The 17,150-nt window shown below is 50.3% G+C and overlaps 1 protein-coding gene across 2 annotated transcripts in view; it reads left to right on the top strand.

Moving 5' to 3' along the window:
• Window positions 1-17,150, top strand: part of HLTF (helicase like transcription factor) — a 498,779-nt gene that overhangs the window by 417,864 nt on the left and 63,765 nt on the right. For both annotated transcript variants that reach the window (XM_078667983.1, XM_078667984.1), the window contains one exon: window positions 16,035-16,115. In XM_078667983.1, the coding sequence (XP_078524109.1) occupies window positions 16,035-16,115 (81 nt within the window). The remainder of the gene's footprint in view (window positions 1-16,034; window positions 16,116-17,150) is intronic.

Below are 17,150 nucleotides of genomic sequence, written 5' to 3'. Positions count from 1 at the left end.
TCCAAGAATTTTATCGGATTGACTGACCACAACATCAGACAGGTGGGTCCTGCAGATCATTTAGAGGTGGAATGAGCTACGCTTCCTGCCAGCTCCGCCACCCCTTCCACCATCCCCAGAATGTCTGATGGAAGACCATTTATGCGTCGTACACCAAGAAGTGCAAGTCCTTTTGGCAAAAGGGCGATGAAGAGGATGCCTACAGAGGAGTGGGTTGTGGTTTTAGGTCCCGCCTACACAACGCGCATGCGTTGCATTGGAGGGGACCTCATGTAAGCGACTTGCTTTTTGGGCCAAAAACGTGTACGCGTTGCATTGCCACCAATGGCAATGCGTGCACGTGAGGTGATCTACTTACGGGAGCGCGCGCCACCAAATATCATCAATTAACGCTCCCGCAAGTGCAGGCCCCCCTCTTCCCCCCTGCTGCTGCGCCACCTCCTGCTGCAGAGCGAGCTTGTTTTTCTCGCTAAGTGTGTGCATCCTAGGTGCAGTTCTCTTAAGAATCCAGTAGATGCCCCCAGAGACCACCCAACTTGTACACCCGTGACTGGCTACATAGAATCGATGTATGCTATAGTGACAAGGGCTATTCGCTCAATAATAGCGGCATCTTGTTGTTAACGCATGCAGGTAAGTATGCCAGGATTTGGCGATAATTTCCGATCCGTTAATTTCAGAAGGAATCGTGGCCGCGCACCCACTGAGACAACTTCCAAACACCGACTCCCTCCTTGAATCCTGCTTGTCGCTCAGAAGTGAAACTGTTCTTACGACCCTCAACGCGTTTGTACCACCCAAAAACTCCCCTCCTTTGATTTGCTTCACTGTGACGTCACATGACCCATGTTTTACCACTAAGTTCCTGAGTCTGAATCATCCCTGGACTTTGCCATAGTTCCGTGCGACTTTCACTTTGGCGCCTCCCCTCCCCTTCAACGGGGACTTTTTAAGGCCCTTTTATTGCAGTGTGGAAGTCCAGTGGTGGCGCCGTAAGGCAGCTGCCTGTTGTGGTCTTACTGTTGCACTCCGCTCTGCTGCGGTTTCTTTGTATGTGAAGTTGTTGCATATAAACTCCCCTAGGCATTGTACATCCTATGTTGTCTTCCAGCACCAGCCCATCAAAGGTGACTGCAGCGATTCATGGAACCTTGAGGTCAGCCTCGAAGCCCTGGTTTTGGTAGATGTAAATGCAGGGGTGTGTAGGAATGTACAACAGGAATGGAATTACAGTGAGGTAATCAGGACATTTGCTCCTCATTTTCTTTCTTTCCCCAGTTCTTAAAATCTTGACAACCAAGGCCTTTTTAGGAATCTCATTCCTGCCCTAACAGCCACACATAACACTACGTACTGCAGCACAGTCACAACAATCTCAAACACAGTACTAAATTGTGCACGTGAAAAGAAGGCAGAAAGCTAGTTCCAGAAGCAAGATCCCATTCTTCACCCACCTCCAGCCTGTAATGTATGATGAAGGTAGACAAAGCCTTGTTGAAGGTCGACACGTTTCAAAACATAAACCCTGTGTCTCGGCTCATGATGCTGACATACCTCTAGTATATTGTCCCTGAAGGCACAGTGACGATTCTTCCCAAGATGTGATCCGTAAATGAAATCACCATGCAAAATCCACTTAGTGGGAAAGGCTCTGTTCAATCTCTTTCTTGCAGATCAAAATTAACAAATGTAATTTTGTTTGACTGGGAAAATAAGTCCCATACAAGTAATTCCCCATTCCAAGAACCTGAACTCATAATTGCACAGTACTGGGGTTGATTTTACTGCACACGAATGGTAAATGTGCATGCAAGGCAAATTCCTTGTAATTTTCTTTGACTGGGAAAATAAGTCCCATACAAGTAATTCCCCATTCCATGAACCTGAACTCATAATTGCACAGTACTGGGGTTGATTTTACTGCACACGAATGGTAAATGTGCATGCAAATCTACCATTCAGTAAATCTACCCCAGTACAGTGCAACTCGTAATTAGGACCTATGGGACAGATGTACAAAGCTTTTTTCTAGTCGTAAATTGCTTGATTAGCACAATCGAGGCACTTGTAACATAAAAAAATGCTTTTTCTAAAGTACAAAATGCAAATTGCAATTTGGTAACTTGTTACAGATTGAATTTAGCATTTGTGATTCGATATTTGGAAGGGGTGTGTATGGCTTCCTTTCCACATACCAAATCGGTATTATTGGACCTGGCCCTTTTGGCAGGTTCACCCCGAGACTTTTTGCTTTTTCCTAGCCTGTTTCTGGAACCTGGTGGTGGTGATTTTAGGCCTTGGCACACTTTTTCACCGTGTCACAGTGTAAAGTGCGTGAGCTCTCTGTGTATGTGTGGTGAGTGACCTGCCCTCCCATAGGAATGAATGGGGAATATGTATGCCCATGGTAGTTCCTGATGTGTGGGGAGTGCAGGGTCGAGTTTGATATGTGCAAACTCGTGAGATTAAATGCTGCATAATGGTGTATGCGGCATGATTGTGTCTAGTCTAGAAGTGCAACTTTTAGAAGTTGGCATATTTGTGTAATTTGTGCCTGGCGTGTGATTGGCTGGTGAGCCTGGCCCAGAGTGCCTGGGCCTGCTTGTGGATTGACTGTCTGGTTTGAGGGCGACAGGGGCTGCAGAGCCCCCAAGAGGTTGTCTGAGGCAGCCCGTGGATGAAAGGCAGCATCTGCTGCCAGGGAAGTGGGAGGAGATAGCACCTGATAGTGAATGAGGCTGTGCCTGCCTGCCACAATGCTGGCTCCACCTCCCCGCTGGGCGACTGTCACCTCTGTCCCTGATACTGAAAGAAAGAAGGAAGCCAGGAAGCCCAAGGGCTCCAGCAACACCCAAGAACTGGTTTAGACCGGGTTCAGGGCCCACTTGCACAAAGACTTCAAAGACTTTTCTCTGTATAAGAAGGGGCTGTGTCCCCTTCCAAAATGTTCTTGTTTTTGGCCTTGAATCTGCCAGGGGCGTGCTGCTGCTTGGGCCCAGGGGAATCCCTGGGCCCTGCCCAGCCCCTGGACACCTGATGGGCTTTCCTTCTCTGGGAGCTGCTGTGCTCCACCTTATGTCCTGGACTGCTGAGGTCCTGGACCCCTGAAGGACTTTGCTGGAATTGTGGACCTTTACTGTTCCCTAGCGCTGGGAGTGCTTTGCTCTCACCCCTAGCGCCTGGTGGCGCTTTATTTCAGCCTTTAGTGCTAGGAGCGCTTTATTTTTCTGTTGTAGCGCTTGGAAGCGCTTGATTTGCTATTTTTAGCGCATGGAGTGCTTTAAATTTCCTTTAGTGCTTGGGGAGCGCTTTATTTGTGGAAGCCGGTGCCCACCCGGCATTTGCCCCAGATTGCCGTGTCTTTGAAACCGCCGACGCAACCTCGGCAGCGCGACCAGAGCCGTGGGCTCGTCAGGAGGGCCGCGCTGCCATTGGCTGGCCCCAAGAAGAGTAGCCGCGCCGTGATTGGCTGACCGGCCCGGATTCCCTGATGACGCGTCCCCGGGCCGCGCCGTGATTGGCTGCCGGTCCGGGGAGAGAGAGGAAGATGGCGGCGGCTGCTGCGGGGCTCCCGTGAGCGAGAGGGAGCCCCGAGAGAAGAGGAGCATAGCGGCTGGTCGTCGGGGCTCCCGTGTGCTGGAGGGAGCCCCGGGAGAAGACGTGCAGCCTGTCGTCCTGCGAGGGGGCGGGAGGCGCAATGCCAGTGCCTGCCCCTCCGCGCTGCTCGAGTGAAGCCCGCAGAGGAAGCGCCGTTGCCCAGAGGAGCCCCCGCCAGGAGAAGAACAGCCCGGTGAGTCGAAGGGCTGGCGGGCTCCGTGTGGGCTACTGTGGGTGCCTGTTGAAGGCACAGTGACGGCAAAGAGCGGCCCCACTTGCCAGCGGGCCGCTCCAACATTTGGGGCATGATTTTAGGAGCTTGAGAGCTCCGCCACGGCAGGGGTATATTCCGGGCGGCCCCAGATGGCAGTGGGCCGCCCCCACGTTCTGTCAATGGCCCCTGTGGCCCGTGTCTTCCCCCAGTTGTTTCGAGAGCCACGGAGGCTCTAGTGGGGGGGCACATTATTGGTTGAGTCCAGAGGGGCTCACCACCCACCTGATGTTTAGGGCCCAGTGAGGCCCTTGGGGGACACGAGTGTTTCAGAGCCTGTGTGGCTCCAACGTTCTTCACAATGGGGCATGTGTGATATGCCCAGAGCCTGTGTGGCTCCAGCAGTGGGCGCAGTTGGCGCCTAAGGGTCAGTGAGGACCCTGTCGCAGTTCTGCTTCACATTGCCCAGCAATTAGTGGGCAGCTGCACCGTTAAGGTCTTTTGTGTTCCCACGTGCCCAGCAAGTAGTGGGCACCTGCCACGTTTATGCCCCTGACATTGAGACACAGAGCGTCCTAGCCCCAACAAGGCCAATTGGCCTAGGGACTGTCACAGGTGGTGGCTTATGAAGGTTTTGCGCAATTGTGTGGTTTTTCCTTGCACCTCTGAATGTTTTAGGCATCATGTGTCTTTGCGCTATTGAGTTGTGCTTTCTTTCCTGGCACCTCTGAATGTTTCTATGCATCATGTGTCTTCCTGGATTTTACACCTCTGAATGTGTTGGTTTATGCATCACGTGTTCTTCCTTCCCTACACCTCTGAATGTTTTAGGCATCATGTGTTTTCTTTCCTTACACCTCTGAATGTTTTATGCATCATGTGTTTACCTTTTTTCCTACACCGCTGAATGTGTTTTTGATACATCATGTGTTATGTGTTCTTGCTGATACCCCTAAATGTATTTTCAGGTCTCCGCTAGCCGCACGAAGCGCGTCTCCGCCGAGCCCCTTTTGTCGGCATGTGTGCTTCCCAGGAGACAGTCCTGGCCGCGCGCATCGCCTTGGAGGCGATTTGAAAGTGGCACGCGCCGACTGGCACGTGCCACGCTCGGCCTGGCTGTCTCCTGGGAAGCACAAACATACCCAGGCACACCTCCCCCTGCACGCATGCGCCCACACACACACACACGAGCGGAGACAGACACACAGACAGATACACTACCCCCTCCCCCCGCCGTCGCACACAGAGACACACACACAGGAGCGAACATACACGCGCACACACACGAGCGCCCCCCAAGGCCCACTTACCGCCAATCCAGGGTGTTCTGTCGCCTCCGCGGGGCTCTCCGGCATGGGAGCCCCGCATCACGCACTGCTCTTGACCAGGAACTCTGTGGGCGCGGGCTTCGCGCACAAGACGGAAGTCCCGCCCCCACGCTAGGTTTCGTTTTGGGATGCGTGCGCAGATATTTTCCTGCCATGCCCATTTACTTACATGCAAAGCAAGCTCCCGTCACAAACCGGTTGTCTACCTTTTGTTTACTTTGTTTACTTGCAAGCCTTCTCTTTTCACTTCTATGTCTAACATCTAACAGCCCACTCTGAATTACTAAGTCGTATGGCTGCAATGGTGACAAGCATCGTGTCTGCATTCTCTGTGTTGTGTTCTATGCATTCACTTCACAGTGCCATCCTAACATTTCTGTCTACTTAGGTGCAAATGAACTGCGCATTACAAACACTTTGTCTGCCCTCTCTTTACTCTGTTGTGTAGCTTCTTCTCTAATTGTTGCGATTGCTGCTATCTCCGTGTAATTAGGTGTAAAGCATGCGCACATTACAAACAATGTGTATACTCTCTTTTTGGTGTTGTGTGCCTTTATTTCATTCACAGTGTTTCGTCTGCTGGTTTACGTTGTTCGTAGGCTACCGTGACCACGTAAGCTATATATTTATAGCAGCACGTCTTTTTTTCTAATGTCTTTAACTTTGATAATAGCAACCACAACATTTATATAGCGCGGATAAAGTATAGCGTTTGCAAATTGTTTTGGTCACTTTGGGCGATAGGCTGGTTTTGGAGGATTTCACAGCCAGGGTGACTCCTCGCCGAGGAATCACGACTTTGTAGCTGGGAAGGGGGGAGCGCTGAGTGTTTGTTTTTTGCGGTGGATGCAAAGTGTTCATCTGACACTGCTGTGCCTCCTGGGACCATTTATGATTTAATGTCCCTCCCCCCACACGCGTGGCACTACCACCGCGAGTGTCTTGGGTGGTCTTCCGGCTGCAGGGAGCAACGCGTGCTTAGAAGCAAGTCCTTGTGGGGGGCATCCCTGCCTCGCGCATCTCAGGTGGAAGAGGCACTGAACCGGCACCAATGCACTTGGAAAGGGTGCTCGGTGGTTTGCCACACTTGCTGCAGACGTTTGCGAATTACACGGATTCGACTCCGCCTTTCATCCTTCTGAGGTCGATCAAAAAACGACATTTAGTAATATGTCTGGTGCTCATATCCAGAGGACAGTAAGGACTAAATAGGAACAATTACTTTTGTTAAGGTTGTTGGCAGTGGCACGTGGACATGTAGGCAGGTAGCAGGAAAATTTTTACAAAGTGTCACGAACCTCTTACACGTTACTTAAGGCACTGAAAGAACAGCTTCCTGCGCACATTTGAATAAGGACCTCACTGGTGTCTTGTGCACTTAAATCCCTTCTTGGGGCCCCTAAAAGGTGCGGTTCCCATAACACAGGTTGTGCAAACGAGCAGTGACCTGTGGCCTGCTGCAGTGCCACCCGGTAGCACCATCTGAACACTGTTTTTATTTTTACACTTCGGAGCGAATTCATAGCAATAATAATTGCTATTTGGCTGTTTAATTATATCGCTTGCTGCAAGTCTTGTGGCTTTAGTGCGCTTATTACTATTGTTATTACCCAGTGCATTATGCCCAACGTCTCTCCATGGCATGACTTGCTCTGCCGCGGGCTGGAGTGCGCAGAAGACAGTGTGCTGCAGCGATAAGTCATTGTTCTGCATTAAATATTTGTTTTTTGTAAGAAGTACAGTCCTGTGTGTGATTTTAGCCCCACGGCTGCCCCTCTGCACCAGAACGACCCCCCCCCCATTGCGTGCTGTAGTGTCAGCTGCTGGGTATTGATTAACCTGTCGATAATGATCGCCTTTTGGGGCCGACAGGACAGCTGCCAGGGCCCCGGGGAGCAATAAAACGAGATACCCAAATTGTGTCTCCCTCTCCCCTCCTGTGGTCATTAAAGGGTGTCAGTGGTCAAGCCCCCTCCTCAGCCGTGTAACCAGAGGGAGGGGTGTCGCCAGATTTATGCTGGCACTCAGCAGGTCGTGGGGTATTTTTACTCGCCCAGTAAATCAGTAACTCAGAACACAACCACACACACACAACCACACCCACAACCACACACACACACACACACACAACTACACGCACACTACACACAACTACACTACACACAACCACACACACAACTACACCAACAACACACACCCACAACCACACACACACAACCACACACACGCAACCACACACACGCAACCACACACACGCAACCACACACACGCAACCACACACACGCAACCACACACACGCAACCACACACACACAACCACACACACACAACCACACACACAACCACACACACACAACCACACACACACAACTACATACACACACACTACACACACACACAACTACACACACACACACAACTACACACACACACAACTACACACACACACAACTACACACACACACAACTACACACACACACAACTACACACACACACAACTACACACACACACAACTACACACACACACAACTACACACACACAACTACACAATTATAGACTTTTGTTGCAGTTGGTGTTGCAATATTTAGCAATGCCAAAAACTCAAACTTAATTATCCCGAGACCTATTGCATTGTAAATGCTTGTTTTCTTAGGTGGTTGTTCTTTTTAGTACAGGTGGTCCTAGGGAGGTCCTGGTCCCCTGCGTGACATTCTCCTAAGGTGTTTATGGTTGCGTAGGTGGTACTTACCTGTTCCCAGTAGTTACTGGATGTGATTTATAACTGTTATTTTGTGCTATCCTTTTATTCTAATTTCTGACAGTATTTCTATTTCTAAAAGTGTTGATTCTGACAGTGGCCCATGTGGCCCTGTCCTGTAAATAATCCCTTATGAATATTGCCCGTGCCAGTTCGCACAATGTACATGTGTGATTTCTATCTGATGTGGTTTTGACAAATACAAAAGTTATTTTTACATAACCTTGTGTGGAGTTCCTTTTGTGGTGTGCCTAGTATGTTGTTGCTGTTGTGTGCTGGCGCAAATGCTTTACACATTGCCTCCGAGTTTAGCCTTACTGCTCGTGCCAAGCTACCAAGGGGGTGGGCAGGGGTTATCTTGGCGTGTGACTCCCTTGCCGTGACTAGAATGGTGGTTTCTGCCTGGCTTTGGCGTCAGCCTTAGCCTACCAGAAATAGCCAATTCTAACATTGTTGGTCAGCGGTGCGGATTTGGACTTGTGTTTGCGCAGTGCCACAGCGACAGCTGGCTACATTACAAAAACTCTGCATTTTTTTTAGATAGTCACATGTTTGGGATTATTGTTTTTGATTTTGTTTTTCCTCAAGAGTGTCATTTTCAGATGGTGTTCCTGCGCATTATGTTTAGTGGCAGATGAGAGAAAATGACAGGGCGGGACGCCAGTAGAGGGGGAGGTTCCCATAGATTAGGAATCCCTTGCTGGGTCCAGTGTCCAATCCCTGTTTCTGTTCCTGTGTGGGCAGATGGAAGAGAGGGAGTGTGGAGGAGAAATGACTTGCTTGGGAGGGTGGTTATCCCCTGAGTGTAGTGTGTGTGTGGATTCCCCAGTGTGGTAGGATCCAGTGGTGGCAGCTTAAATGTGTCCAGTGCGTGAAGTCCCATTCCCAGTTCCCAGAGTATGGTGCCTGGTGCTCAGTAAGAGGGGTACAGGTTGAGAGTCCGGGGCAGTGACGAACTGTCTCACCAGTCTGGAGGGGGAGTGTGTGGATGAGTGGTGTCTTGAACTGGAGGAGTTGGTATAAGTTTTTTTTAAGGAGCTTGCACGTGAGGTGTACCTCTGGTGGTGTGCAGGAGGTCCTGCAGAGGCACTGGACAAGAAGGTGGATGTCTGGCGGTGTGCTAGATGTCTTGCAGAGGCATTAGGGAGTGATTCTAAAAGTAGTGGCGTGTGTATCTGATGATCCTGTGTAAGTGAAGAGGTTCATGTGTAGCCCAGCTAGGTCCCAGTAGGATGGTAGGGGTGTAGGGGCTCACGTCCTGTCTCAGTGGAGGCGGAGTGAGTGTGGGACGGTGTGTCCCACGTTGGCCCGAAACCCTGTCTCTGGCCCTGGAGGGTTCCCCCGGGAGCGCCAGGTCAGGGGCCTAGGCTGTACATACAGGTCATTTGAGGAGAATCTTCCTGTGTCTAGAGGGCGGGGAGTGTCTGTAACCAGAACTCCGGCGGTCCTGGTGTTTGGTGTTGAGGGGTACCGCTCCTAAGTGGAGGGTGCAGAACTCTGGAAGGGGGTGCAGAGGGACGGTGTACTTCTGACCCCGGTGCAAACTGAGGGTTTAGATCCTAGTTTGGGAGATTAGGAAAATTCCAGGTTAAGAAGGAATCTCTGCCAAGGTAGATCAGCTGAAGAGACTGAGGGGGCTGCCCTTGCTGTGTGTTCTGGGGCCCACCTGCAGTTTGTTGTGTCCACTAAGGTAGAGGAAAGGGGTGCTTTGCTGTGTGCTGTGTCCCCCCACCTGCTTGAAGAGGAACTGTGCTGTGTGCTTTGTACCTCAGAAGTGAAATAGTTTCAAGGTGATAGACCAGTGATGGAGTGAGGTCCTGATCTGGTAGGAGAATTGTGTTCTGGTGAGTGCTTCCCTGTGAGGGTGCGGGAACCCAGAAGTAGAGGTAGGGTGGGGCATTCTTGCCCGTGACCTCTGGTCAGCCTGAGGGTGTGGTCCCTAGGTTGAGGGATCAGTGGTAGTTGTAGCTACACTGAGAGGGAGAGTGGAGAATGGCTATTGTGTGCCAGGGGTTACTGCCCCCACTCTGTGAAGTGGACAGGACCTGTGATATTTGGATGGCCTAGGACCTGGTCCTGGCTGTGGATGGCTAGAGAGTACCAGTGGGGTATTCTAGTTGTGCCAGAGAGCTTTTGTTGAGAGAAATCTATGTGGGTTCAGAGTGGCGAAAAACCGGAGGGTGTCCCTGCCTTGCGGGCCCGTGTCCGTGTTTTGTCGCCCAAAGCAAGGAAGCCCATCAGTGGAGTGATTGGTCTACCCTGTGTTTTGGCTGGAAGGGGGTTGTTGGACCTGGCCCTTTTGGCAGGTTCACCCTGAGACTTTTTGCTTTTTCCTAGCCTGTTTCTGGAACCTGGTGGTGGTGATTTTAGGCCTTGGCGCACTTTTTCACTGTGGTACAGTGTAAAGTGCGTGAGCTCTCTGTGTATGTGTGGTGAGTGACCTGCCCTCCCATAGGAATGAATGGGGAATATGTATGCCCATGGTAGTTCCTGATGTGTGGGGAGTGCAGGGTCGAGTTTGATATGTGCGAACTCGTGAGATTGAATGCTGCATAATGGTGTATGCGGCATGATTGTGTCTAGTCTAGAAGTGCCACTTTTAGAAGTTGGCATATTTGTGTAATTTGTGCCTGGCGTGTGATTGGCTGGTGAGTCTGGTCCAGAGTGCCTGGGCCTGCTTGTGGATTGACTGTCTGGTTTGAGGGTGACAGGGGCTGCAGAGCCCCCAGGAGGTTGTCTGAGTCAGCCCGTGGATGAAAGGCAGCATCTGCTGCCAGGGAAGTGGGAGGAGATAGCACCTGATAGTGAATGAGGCTGTGCCTGCCTGCCACAATGCTGGCTCCACCTCCCCACTGGGCGACTGTCACCTCTGTCCCTGATACTGAAAGAAAGAAGGAAGCCAGGAGGCCCAAGGGCTCCAGCAACACCCAAGAACTGGTTTAGACCGGGTTCAGGGCCCACTTGCACAAAGACTTCAAAGACTTTTCTCTGTATAAGAAGGAGCTGTGTCCCCTTCCAAAATGTTCTTGTTTTTGGACTTTAATCTTCCAGGGGCGTGCTGCTGCTTGGGCCCAGGGGAATCCCTGGGCCCTGCCCAGCCCCTGGACACCTGATGGGCTTTCCTTCTCTGGGAGCTGCTGTGCTCCACCTTATGTCCTGGACTGCTGAGGTCCTGGACCCCTGAAGGACTTTGCTGGAATTGTGGACCTTTACTGTTCCCTAGCGCTGGGAGTGCTTTGCTCTCACCCCTAGCGCCTGTGGCGCTTTATTTCAGCCTTTAGCGCTAGGAGCGCTTTATTTTTCTGTTGTAGCGCTTGGAAGCGCTTGATTTGCTATTTTTAGCGCATGGAGCGCTTTAAATTTCCTTTAGCGCTTGGGGAGCGCTTTATTTGTGGAAGCCGGTGCCCACCCGGCATTTGTCCCAGATTACCGTGTCTTTGAAATCACCGACGCAGCCTCGGCAGCGCGACCAGAGCCGTGGGCTCGTCAGGAGGGCCTCGCTGCCATTGGCTGGCCCCAAGAAGAGTTGCCGCGCCGTGATTGGCTGACCAGCCCGGATTCCCTGATGACGCGTCCCCGGGCCGCGCCGTGATTGGCTGCCGGTCCGGGGAGAGAGAGGAAGATGGCGGCGGCTGCTGCGGGGCTCCCGTGAGCGAGAGGGAGCCCCGAGAGAAGAGGAGCATAGCGGCTGGTCGTCGGGGCTCCCGTGTGCTGGAGGGAGCCCCGGGAGAAGACGTGCAGCCTGTCATCCTGCGAGGGGGCGGGAGGCGCAATGCCAGTGCCTGCCCCTCCGCGCTGCTCGAGTGAAGCCCCGCAGAGGAAGCGCCGTTGTCCGGAGGAGGCCCCGCCAGGAGAAGAACTGCCCGGTGAGTCGAAGGGCTGGGGGGCTCCGTGTGGGCTACTGTGGGTGCCTGTTGAAGGCACAGTGACGGCAAAGAGCGGCCCCACTTGCCAGCGGGCTGCTCCAACATTTGGGGCATGATTTTAGGAGCTTGAGAGCTCCGCCACAGCAGGGGTATATTCCGGGCGGCCCCAGATGGCAGTGGGCCGCCCCCACGTTCTGTCAATGGCCCGTGTCTTCCCCCAGTTGTTTCGAGAGCCACGGAGGCTCTAGGGGGGGGCACATTATTGGTTGAGTCCAGAGGGGCTCACCACCCACCTGATGTTTAGGGCCCAGTGAGGCCCTTGGGGGATACAAGTGTTTCAGAGCCTGTGTGGCTCCAACGTTCTGCACAATGGGGCATGTGTGATGTGCCCAGAGCCTGTGTGGCTCCAGCAGTGGGCGCAGTTGGCGCCTAAGGGTCAGTGAGGACCCTGTCGCAGTTCTGCTTCACAGCTGCCCAGCAATTAGTGGGCAGCTGCACCGTTTAGGTCTTTTGTGTTCCCAGGTGCCCAGCAAGTAGTGGGCACCTGCCACGTTTAGGCCCCTGACATTGAGACACAGGGCGTCCTAGCCCCAACAAGGCCAATTGGCCTAGGGACTGCCACAGGTGGTGGCTTATGAAGGTTTTGCGCAATAGTGTGGTTTTTCCTTGCACCTCTGAATGTTTTAGGCATCATGTGTCTTTGCGCTATTGAGTTGTGCTTTCTTTCCTGGCACCTCTGAATGTTTCTATGCATCATGTGTCTTCCTGGATTTTACACCTCTGAATGTGTTGGTTTATGCATCATGTGTTCTTCCTTCCCTACACCTCTGAATGTTTTAGGCATCATGTGTTTTCTTTCCTTACACCTCTGAATGTTTTATGCATCATGTGTTTACCTTTTTTCCTACACCGCTGAATGTGTTTTTTATACATCATGTGTAATGTGTTCTTGCTGATACCCCTAAATGTATTTTATTCTTAGGTGGTTGTTCTTTTTAGTACAGGTGGTCCTAGGGAGGTCCTGGTCCCCTGCGTGACATTCTCCTAAGGTGTTTATGGTTGCGTAGGTGGTACTTACCTGTTCCCAGTAGTTACTGGATGTGATTTATAACTGTTATTTTGTGCTATCCTTTTATTCTAATTTCTGACAGTATTTCTATTTCTAAAAGTGTTGATTCTGACAGTGGCCCATGTGGCCCTGTCCTGTAATTAATCCCTTCTTAATATTGCCCGTGCCAGTTGGCACAATGTACATGTGTGATTTCTATCTGATGTGGTTTTGACAAATACAAAAGTTATTTTTACATAACCTTGTGTGGAGTTCCTTTTGTGGTGTGCCTAGTATGTTGTTGCTGTTGTGTGCTGGCGCAAATGCTTTACACATTGCCTCCGAGTTTAGCCTTACTGCTCGTGCCAAGCTACCAAGGGGGTGAGCAGGGGTTATCTTGGCGTGTGACTCCCTTGCTCTGACTAGAATGGTGGTTTCTGCCTGGCTTTGGCGTCAGCCTTAGCCTACCAGAAATAGCCAGTTCTAACAGGTATGGTATGTAAACCTTGAAGTTTTACTTTTTAGAGTGGGCAGTAGTCCATGGGGCACTTCCAGGTATTCATTTAAAAAAAAATGCATATCTTCCAAAGGGAAGGGGCCAATTGGGGACCTCTTCCCCTTTGCGAAAGGGTTAAACTGGTTGCAAATTATTAATGTTTTGCAACGGGAATGAGGACCTGGAAAAGAGATCCGGACACTTGAACATCAGGATTAGGGGTATTCCACTGCTGTCGTATTCCCCAAATCTAGAAGGGTATGTCATCCGTCTCCTCTGCCACATAGGGCCTGCACTGGCCGACAAAGAGATTACACTGGATTGTACTCCTAGAGCGGGCTGTCCACCCCACACCGCCGGAGCTGTACAAGACATACTTGCATACATTCACAACTTCTGGCACAAAGAAGTAATTGTGGCGGCGGTTCGTGACCAAGGCCCCATCTTCGAGGGTGCAAAGTTGTGGGTCTACGAAGATCTATCACTGCTCCCCCTCCAGAGATACCGCACACTTAAACCAGCACCCACCCTCTAGCGAGACAAGGGAGTTTAATACAAAATGAGGCCACCAATTCCGCCTCACTTTCAAATATAACAATGAAACCCACATAGTACGCACTATGGTGGAAGCTCGTTCAGTTCTTGAGCTGGAATTCCCCTGGAGAGGATAACCAGATGGCACAGCTTTAAGAATGGCCTGCGCCATAATTGTCTGGCAGAGGAATGCCGCAGGACCACGAGAAGCAATGCTCCCAAACCATCAGCAGATGAGTGTCTGAGAATGTGCAGACCTGATCTGACAATTGCAACACAACACCACCTAGTTTTGCAGCTCCTCCCTCTTACAACCCAGAAACACTAGCACCGGGGGAGTCTTCAAAACACTGCTACATGGACCTGCCTCCCACAGCTGTTACCCCCTACTAAGCCTGAGCCATGGCCACATGCTACTTTTGATCAGCTTAGATATGGTGGATGGTGCACATCCCCACTACCTGACATACTTCACCATGGCCCCTTGTTAGTAGCACTTATGGCTCTCATGGAGGGAGCAGTGCAGTTATATGTTATTCCCTCTGATGGTAACCCCCAACCAGGGTTCCTTACCTCAGCCTGCAGCTATATCATGCATTGGGACACTCTAGTAGGATAGGCAATCCTGCTGGCTACCAAGTTCCAAGGACACATTCTGCAGACCCAGGCAGAACTTTCCAAGATACTACTTTCCTTATGGATATCGATACACTTAAATGCATACACCCTTGCCACCTTATATGCCCCTCATGAACACCAGGAGCAATTTATCCTGAAAGCTCTAAGCCTGGTCACTTCCACACCTGATGTAGACATCCTAATACAGGGAGACGTCAATCTCGTCCTTGACACCAGACTAGACAGACTGGCTTAGAGAGTGGGACAAACTGGCACTCCAGCGCCGAAGGCTCGCCGCCGGCAGCAAGAGGTGGGCATTTTCTGTAATTGGAGGGTCCAGCACCTAACACTTAGGGACTATACTTTTTATTCGGCATCCAATCAGACATACACCTGTATTGATTACCTTTGCACCTCTCCGCGCATCTTTGCAGCTTCCACATAGGTGGAGATGGGTGTTGTAGATCTCTCCGATCATTCTCCTATTTCGATCTCCTTTCGTACACCGAGATATGCCCCGAGATTTGCCACTCCCCACAGTTTTGGTAAATAAACCACACCCTCTTGTCATACAACTCCACACTCAAAGAGGTATGGAAGGCAATCCACGATACAGAAATGTTAAACAATAAATCCCATAGAATCATGAGTATTTATAACCTGCTTACCTCGCGAGTACTGGTATACAAAAAGGGCCACTATTCATGTGAATGCAGAATATAACCCAGTGTGATGGATCAGGCAGGTAGGTGTAGAGCCCTGTGTAAAACCCTTCTTGCCTACTTTGAATATTCTTTTGAAGAGTGCGAACTGGGCATGAATGCAACTCCGGTGTTCTTAAACGTGAAAAGAAAAATAACTGGCACTTGAAAAGGCTACATTACAGGAGGACAAGGGAGGGTCATTGCGAGAAGTATTGGGGATTCAAGGAAAACAGAAATGTGCTTTTTGGAGGGCTCCCCATAAACTTAAACAAGCATTGGCATAGCCAATAGGTCTCGCCTTTGGGACCTTATAAGTGTTTAGCCATGCAACAGTTGAGGTTGTTGCACCAAGGATATTGTGCTGCATAACTAAATACTTATATGGTCCCAAAGGCGGGACCTATTGGCTATGCCAATGCTTGTTTACTCGTTATACTTTCTGGTGCGAAAGAAGGATGGAAATCTTTAGACTTGTGCCTTCTCAATATCTTCCTCCGGAAGGACAAATTGAAGATGCTGACCTTGGACCAGGTCTTGTTTGCCATCGACCGTCGAGACTGGATGGTGGCGTTAGACCCACAGGATGCATATTTCCATATTCCTGTCTTGGGGTCCCACTGTTGCCACCTGTCATGCAGGGTTAGTGATCAACACAGCATCTACTGAAGGCTATAAAACACTATCTGCGATTGTGCGAAAGTGTGATAGTTCAGCTGGGTACATCAGACCTCTTCCAGGTCACGCAGCCAGTCCTGTCATTTGCTGCAGCCTTCTTCCGCAGAGCTCTCCCATGAACCTGGGGCCAGCTGTCAAAATATGTTTATGGCTGTCTCTGTCACCGTACTTAACCTTCTCTGTTTTCTTTGCTTTAGGCCTGGAATCCTGCGGCTGAGGAACAGTGTTTTGACAGGTGTCATAGACTGGGCCAAACAGAAGAAGTTATTATCACCAAGGTGAGCAATCTTTGAAACAGTGTGTTTTTTCCAGGCTCGACGGATCCATACTTTCTCTCGGTCCTGCCTCAAGTGATCCCTAGCACCATTTGCATTTTTGTAGACACGGCAAACTACCACTGTGTCACTGTTTTTGGGGCACTCACTACCTAAAATAAGTCTGTGTCAGAGCACTCCGAATCTGTGCAGATATGAGTCTAAAGGCAGATGGAGACCATGAGATCTTTTTGCTGGTTCCTATTGCACTAGAAGATGGTTACTAGACAGTGTCCATGATGGATACCATCAATACCGTATCATCGATGTCACAGGGCCCACTGTACTATTCCATTACAGCTGAATACCCAAGGTATTCCCTTTTGTACCGTTGACTCTCCAAGGGTAGCAATATCAAGCAGTCACGGTGTGGCTAGCTTTTAATATAATTTTTCAGTTGTGTTTTAGCTTGTTGCTCACAATAATGGTGCTGGCCGTATTTCTAATTTCATGGCAAAGTCCTTTTGTGGCAGGTTCTCAGTTACACTTTTTTGTTCACCTCCCATTTAGAGCCCTCTGTTCATCTAATAACTGCTAAGGCCTTTTGCTACAGGTTGAGCTGGGAAAATGTTTTTACCTTTGTGTCATCGAAGTATTTTTTGCCGATTTTTCACATCTCCACTTATTGGGAAATTGACAGCAAGATGACAGAAGCGCTGTGTGTAACATCAAGCAGTACATAAGAACATTTACCGTTTGGGGTGGCCGCGTTAACCTAAATTGGCGATGCATGATGTTTCGAGTCATGAGAGGTAGACGTGGCAGGTGATACATGGACACAGACCTTATATGGCAATGTAATATGTCCTAATTTAAAATTTTCTGGTGTCTTGTAATTGAGAAAAAAAATCGTGTGAAAGGGTTGGGCCTGTACATTATCCCTTTAATATATATCTATCAACAAAACGTGCCTTAATGCTACGAGCACTCAGGGGAGTGGCCTGTAGCTTAGCAGTGAGCATCTAAAGAGCAGGCTCTTCTCACATCTGCAGACTACTT

Source organism: Lissotriton helveticus, chromosome 11 (assembly GCF_964261635.1).
Source record: "Lissotriton helveticus chromosome 11, aLisHel1.1, whole genome shotgun sequence".
NCBI classification, from domain to species: Eukaryota; Metazoa; Chordata; class Amphibia; order Caudata; family Salamandridae; genus Lissotriton; species Lissotriton helveticus.
The sequence above is the reverse complement of the archived record's forward strand: the minus strand, read 5'-3'. Positions and strand labels throughout refer to the sequence as shown.